The sequence below is a fragment of the Mastacembelus armatus genome, chromosome 20 (genome assembly GCF_900324485.2).
Source record: "Mastacembelus armatus chromosome 20, fMasArm1.2, whole genome shotgun sequence".
NCBI lineage: Eukaryota > Metazoa > Chordata > Actinopteri > Synbranchiformes > Mastacembelidae > Mastacembelus > Mastacembelus armatus.
The window spans coordinates 11,411,164-11,418,721 of NC_046652.1; the positions used below are offsets into that span (position 1 = coordinate 11,411,164).

At 43.3% G+C, this 7,558-nt stretch overlaps 1 protein-coding gene across 2 annotated transcripts in view; it reads right to left on the reverse strand.

Moving 5' to 3' along the window:
- The window catches only part of tmem108 (transmembrane protein 108), a 47,088-nt gene extending 39,828 nt beyond the window's left edge, over positions 1-7,260 (reverse strand). The window contains exon 1 of one of the 2 annotated variants that reach the window (XM_026292622.2): positions 6,773-7,256. In XM_026292622.2, the coding sequence (XP_026148407.1) occupies positions 6,773-6,908 (136 nt within the window). In that variant the 5' untranslated portion in view covers positions 6,909-7,256. Of the gene's footprint in view, positions 1-6,772 lie in introns of both variants that reach the window. The other variant, XM_026292623.2, reaches the window with a different exon arrangement.
- Positions 7,261-7,558: the final 298 nt, after the last annotated feature.

Below are 7,558 nucleotides of genomic sequence, written 5' to 3' on the forward strand. Positions count from 1 at the left end.
ATGGTCACTTAAAGAAAAGGAAATATTTCCAAGTTTACTGTCTTTCACAAACAGACATCTGTCCAGCTGCTGTCCACTCAGATTTTGCCATTGCTGTTACTCAAGCATCAATGTCCTTCCTTTGAAATAATGCCACTGTCTCCATGGTGATGTAGCTGCCACAAACCATCTCTGCCACCACTAAAAGCACCACAAACGCACCCTGGTACTTCTGTCTTTGTGAGGACATTCAATGACATAGTGCATTATCTAGACCCTTATCCTACGTTAACCATCACAGCTAAATGTCGAACCTCAACACTTATATAAAACCAAGTGGTAACCCTCAAAAAGGAGGCCAAATTGTCCTCACTCCAATAGAAATGTGCTCAAAATGTCCTCACAAAGATAGAAATACTAAGACACACACACAAATCCCACTGTGCCATTTTACCGCTTTTTACACGACGGTTGCATGGAAATTAATTTGTGGGAACAACGCCTTGCTCAGTCTTAGTTAGTATTATGCTGTCTCACATTACTAGACAGCTTTGCAGTCTCGTGGGGCCACAAACCTCTTAGACTGGAGAGTGGGACAGAATAGGGGAATGGAAGCAAAACTATATAAACAGTTTTTAATTGGGGATGACAAGCACTGATAGTTTCATATCTGAGAAGCTCTCCCTGTGGTTGTTAATGTAATAATTACAATCAAATGGCACCTGAGGCTGAGAAGACACCATTGTATTACCAGACTTACTTGCATGAACAAAACGGGTAACTATGAAGAGCATCTTGGCACAAACCAGGCTCCGTTGCAAGTCTCCGACCCTCCTCTGTCTAACACCTCCTCTATATTTCGCTTGTCTTGCCAAGCGCGGTACATGAGAAAAATCAGCCCCACTGCTCTTTAGCCCATCAATCAGGCTGTCCAGCAGCCATGAAATGAGCCATCTACTGCATGGGCAGGGCACAGAGAACAAAACAAAACAAAAAACAATGGTTTTAAATACGTCAGAGGCTCAGATTTCCTTTCCTGGCTGCTGCAACTTGGATTAAAATAACTTGAAATTTAAATGAAATTGGGTGTTGGCAGGGTGATTACAAATGGGCTGTGTCTTTGTGTGTTTGAAAATGGAAATGCTTCAATTTAGAGAGAACGGTAAAGTAGAGATGACCAAGCATTTAAAACAAGATTTGGAAGTTGTTTCCCCCTTCCACCTCAATCCTCTGCAACAATTAGCCGCTGAGAGTGACACAGAAGCCCAATAATAAGCTCCAAGGGGACTCCATCAGTTCCCAGCATATGGTGCCACTTTAATCTGCAGCCTCTATCAGATGAGTCTGGCAAGTAGAGAAGGTTTCATTTTAACTGATTGCGCAAACATAAAAAAATAAAATGCCATAACTACAAGATACTGTGTACAAATCAGCACTGACTACAATTCGAAAATTCACAATTCATAAATGAGAAATCTAGCGCTAAGATAATACTATAAAAATCCATACTGAAGAACATTTTTGGATGAGGATGGCATTTTCTGCATCAGAGGTTGACAATTTGCTTCCTTCTTTGCTGGGATCACAACCTACCATCCATTAGAGGCTCGGACTAATCCTCATAGCCCAGCCTCAGACCCTTTAATCATCAGGCTGACACCTGCTTGTATTGTCCCCCTCCATCACATGACCCCCAGACGTTTGGCTCAGGTCGGATTTTGGAGGGGTAACATGCAGGTCCCAGGGACTTCTCTTCCCACCAGACCTTCTCATACTGTAATCCTATTAGACTCAGTCATCTGTGCTGCATTAAAAAAAAAAAAAAAATGCTGGCTGATCCTGAAACACAAACCCTATTCCCTATGGAGGAGACCTCATCTCTCCTGTGGTTCACTTTTCCCACATGGATATTACACACCTCTCACACCACAAAAATATTCTGACTCTCGTCAGAATGATTTTTAAAGGGGATCTCAGATTTTACCATCAAACTAACACTTCAAACAGACAGGATGAAAAAAGTAATGCAACAAATAACTCTTAAGCCTAAAGGCTGTGCCTATAAAAAAATATAAGAAAGCAAAAACTTGTTTCATAGACTTTGGGGGGTTAAGCCCAGTCTTACGACTTTGTCCTAGAAAAGGCACCAGAGATTTTTTACATCCTTTGACTAAAGAGTATTTTGTAACTAAGCTTTAAATACAAATACATATTTGAGTTGGTTCATTACCTGATGGTTCAATGTTTCTGCAAGACACATTTACATGTGTTTTTAATAGCTTTTTGTATTACCTCATATGTTAACTGACGTGTGTGTGTGAGCTCTGCACTCAATGAAACAGTGAGAAATTCATTGGGAATTATTTAATGTTGAAATACAAATTTTCTGTATGCTAAGATAAGAGAAAACAAACAAGACTAAAGGTCTGCAGCTCTACACAGTGGTTTTGTGACAGTGTTGCTTTAAGCTAAGTGCTGATGTTAGCATGCGAATATGCTGATGATTAGCAGGTACAATGTTCATGTGCTAATATTTACTAATAAGCACCGAACAAATGCATTTGCAGGTATTTAGCTATATATTAAAGTTTTGGACAAATTTAACATCTAATCTTAATAATGGAGGTAAGAATGAAAAGTGGAGGAATTACCAAAGTTATTACAGTTCATCATGAGGGGAACATGAACGTCTGAAACTAATTTCATGGCAATCCATCCAACATTTTTTACATTTTTGCCAGCACTAGACAAAAAGTCACCAAAGTTTATAGGATTTATTTGGAAAAATCATCCATCCATCATCTATACCCGCTATTTCCTTAACCAGGGTCTCAGGGATCTGCTGGAGCCTATCCCAGCTCTCTTTGGGTGGAAGGCAGGGGTCCACCCTGGACAGGTCACCAGTCCATCACAGGGCCACATAGAGACAAACAACCTCACACACTCACACTCACTCCTATGGGCAATTTAGAGTCACCAATCAACCTGACATACATGTTTTTGGACTGTGGGAGGAAACCAGAGTACCTGGAGAAAACCCACACAAGCACAGGGAGAACATGCAAACTCCACACAGAAAGGCCCCTGATGGGTTTCTAACCAGGAACCATCTTACTGTGAGGCAACAGTGCTAACCACTAATCCACTGTGCTGCCCCTTCTTGGGAATTCATTTAACAGGGCCAAATATTTCAGAACCAAAGTGGTGAACTGACATTGTGGTTACCAACTTTGCCTTCTCTAAAGCTGTGCTGCTCGCAGAACTAAAATAACTTTTGCCATGGACGCTCATCAAGAAATTTTCAGTTCATTTGATGCACTGCACCTGATTTGTTATGATATGTAATTTAATTAATTTGGCATATTTATAAAACTGTAATTGCATCACCAGATTCACCGGGACAATTTTAAACCATCAACACTGATATGAAATCGACAGTAAAATCTCCATAGTGTTGCTGTAAACGTGTGGAAACCTACAGGCTCCAGCTTTGACTGGAAACCTCCTTTTCTTTCATTCAAAGCTAAAAAAACAAGCTTTTGTGTTGATTTTACCTCTCTGTGGATCTACTGCACGTATCTCTCAGCCTGCTCAATCATATACTCCTAGGAATCTCTAAAGCAACAGACGAACCTCGCCTTACATAACACGTGCATCCGCAGTTCAATGAGATAATTTGGCCTTTTTTTTTTTTTTTTTGCCCCTTGGGTCACCCTTGGTACAGTCAGCGACCATCACTGGGTGGAGGTGCAGATTGGAGTGGCATGGCTGCAGCTGAGGAATGTGAGGAATTCCCCTTGTAAACACCTCTTGCTCGAACGGTCACGCTCTTATCTCCCCATGGCCATCGCCGACTTTAATCATCATAATGGTTAGTTATTCATTATTCATCTTCTTCTTCTTCTATCTGCTTTTCCTGTGGCGTCTGATTGGTCTGGACAGGCGTGGCTACTGCCACGATCAAGAATTAAAATGTTTTGTTTACTTGGCACCATATGGTGCATTATTCACTCTGATACCCCCCAATGGGCTGAGAGAGGCTGCACTGTACTAGTATGTACTGTATAATGGCTTTCAAATGTCAACACCTTGAAAAAGAGGGGGTTTTTCCCTTTATTTTGAGCCATGACTCGCATGCACTCCTTCTGGCCCTAAGGGAGCGCTCTTTGGCTGATACAATAATAAGTGGCTGAGGATGTGAAAAAATTAATATTTTCCCTTTGTTCAGCAGAGTGGCTTTCATTTGCTTTTCAGACTGTCACCTCCCCCTGTGGGTCACGTGTATAACCCATTTCAAAGGGGGCTTCGTTAATGCTGTGTGGCATTTAGAAAACACAAGGAAAAAAAACACGAGGCACGAGCTGGATTTTTCCTGGATTTGCTGAGATGAAATCCTGTTTTGGCCACTCGCTGTTTTGACAGGAGGGGAGGAAAGTACAGAGTCCATCCTGAGCACACACATGTGAAGGATGAGGGGACACACGGGGCTGCATTCCTCCTCATGGTGTGCCATCGTGACGGGTGCTCACATACAAGTTTCAAACCTGCTCACACTATACACAGACATGCTCTCCAAAACTTTCCCAGAAGCTCAGACTTTCAAGACTCAGAAACCAGATTTTTTTCCCTTTTCCTGGAGCCTCCCTGATAAGTTTGTTTAAGGGAGGTCCTGTCACTGTGGATGGGAAAGCTGATACTTTCCGGTTGTTTTTCATTGTTAACATAGACTTTTTTTTTCTGACTTTGGTGATAAGAGAGCAGCTGTAGAGACCGTTCAGCCACTGCCCTCTGAAAACCCTTTCTAATGTTGACAGCAGATTTCGCACCACATGGGAAGGTGCTGAAATGACTGACAGACACTTAGTTCTCCATCTTTTTGAACTGACAGGATTTGTTGGTGATAACGTCTGGCGAGAACCGCTGAGCCAAATTGTAGCTGTCCTCTTTATGTCATTCATTCAGGCTCTCGACTCCATGACGTGCCATGAAGTTTTTGGGAGGTTGTCCTTATCTAAATTGAGAGTGTCATGACTGTGAAACCATCTATAAGAGGGAGTTGTGATTTGGGTAGAAAAAACTGATTATTTTTTTTAATTTCATCTCAGCTACTTATGATTCATCCCTCAGTGGCAGAAAACACTGCTAAATTTCCATCTTAGAGGCCGAGGCAAAATCTTCAAGTTGTTTGTATTGTGCAACCACTACATCCTGAGAAGCTGAAAGCAGACAGCGTTTGATGTTTTTAGACGCGTTTGCTTCTTGGCTCTAGGGATGACTATCGGTCTGTGAGACAGAAATATTTCACAGTCATTTGATGGATTAGTGTGAAATCCTGTACAGACACTAATGGTCCCCAGAGAACGTATTCCAACTAATTTTGATGATCGCTTAGATGATCGGGGCTAAGTTTAAACATACAAACAAAAATGGTGAATCCATTGATTCCATCCATCATCTATACCTGCTTATTCCTTTTCACGGTCACAGGGATGTGCTGGAGCCTATCCCAGCGCTCTCTGGGTGAAAGGCAGGGGTAAAAACGGTGAATAGGATAAATAAACTCTATTTATACATACATTTACAGCTGCTAATCATCAGCATGTTAGTGTTTAAGCACAGTGCTCTCACAGAGCTGCTACATGGTTGTGGTTTAGTCTTGTTGCTTGATAAATGACTTTAGGAACTAATCGATTATCAAAATAGCTGCCTATGACACCAGTCATCTTTAGGTGCCAAGTTACAGTCAATAAATAATTTGTAGCTTTGCATTATATCTCTCTAAGATAAATAAATGGTCCCCCCGGTGTTGCGAACAAAGAATCAATGTCCTCATTAGTGTTAAGTGCTTTGCTCATATGTTCCCTAATACCCATTCATGGTATCACAGCATGTCCGCTTGCCCCAGAGAAGCTGTCAGCCACAGATGTCAATACCCCTCCTGACCCTGCTCCCTACCCCCACCACTGTACACTGAAGAGTCGCTCCCCCAGAACAAGGGAGTGGTGTGTGTGTGTGTGTGTGTGTGTGTGTGTGTGTGTGTGTGTGTGAGAGAGAGAGAGAGAGAGAGAGATCACAATGCAGAGTGGCTGGCAGGTTCAATCAGCATGTGAAAACAATGCTGGAGCTTTGCACTGGGTGATGCTGGTTTGGTCATGTTGGTCATTTTTAAAAGATTCCCCTGTTACCTGAGGTACCGAGCTGTCAGTGAAGATAAACCACCTGAAGGGCATTAGGGCAGAGATCTTCACTTTAAGGTAAAACTGATGGATTTCTCTATTAGTTCCGTAAGTAAACAAGACTATATCACTGCTGTAAATGAACTGGGACTACAGCCAACCAGTCAAAAACTGTCATCCAAAGTCTAATGAAACACTTCAGGGCAAATTTCCTCACTTAGTCAATGTTTTCATCCAGGGTATCCAGACTTTTGACTAAATAGAGCATAATCAGAGCAATGTAAAAAAGAGAGAGAGAAAAAAGATAATTTCCTCCTTCCCAATAAAATTGTGATTTCCCAGGAACAGGAGCAGCTGAAATTCCCAAGATGGCATTGCCCCATCCTTAGATCCCTGTCAGTCCCATGCGCTATGCGTTAATGGTGCTCTGAATGGACAGGACATGATTAAGAAAATGTTGCGGTTTTAGTTGGACGCAGCGCGGTATAATCTTCTGAAAACCTTCATTCAAGGTTTCAAAAAAATCGGATGCTGATAATCGATCCAGCAGAGGCAGCGCAGGGGCAGTCAATAAAACACACCAGCGGCACAACTAGAGAACAAACTGATGGACTTACCTATTAAACAAGGTGCGCCGTAACGTCGGGTACTTGGCGTATCCGAGAGAAACGCAACCCCAAAAGCCGCTGTGTCACACTTCACACCATCCGAGCGCACATGTTGCCAGTAAGCACCGAGAAATGCCGCGATCATGAGCCGCAACAAGAAGCCAGCGCAGCCCCGGCAGCGGTCTGCAGGAGCGGACCGTGTCGCCGTGGGTCCCTCGGCCCCCCTCCCCCCCCGGGAAGCGTCACAGTGTGTCCACAGGCTCAGGACACCACCCTTTGCTGGACCTCTGGGACTCTGCGCCCACCTTTCCCGTCTCACCCCCGACGCCGTAAATAGCGGGAAATGAAGCAAACTCTCCGCCTCGGAGCAGCGTGATCCGCGGCCCCCGGTGCTTAAACTGTGATCTGTGGCTGCTGCACAAATAAGAGGCGTGCAGGACGCTGGTGCCACCCACAGAAGGAGGTTTTCGTGGTACGGACAGGGAATTTTAATGAGGACTGCTGCAGAGTTTCCTCCCTGAGCGGAGAGTCGTGCTTAAATCCCGTGTCCACACTGGAAAACCTTAAAGTTGCGTTACAAGAGAGGAAGGGGGCGGCCTGAAACAAACCCGCAATGAAACTCAACTCTTGGCCACCTGAGACATTTGGCCCCTACCCGTCATTATGGGCCCTGACTGCCCCTCTACTGTCTTAACATTTTAAAATACTCCTTACACACCAGCTTTTACTTAAAAATAACAAAAATATGTGTTGTTCATGAAAACTACACTGATGTAAAAACGCTTGAGATTGCAA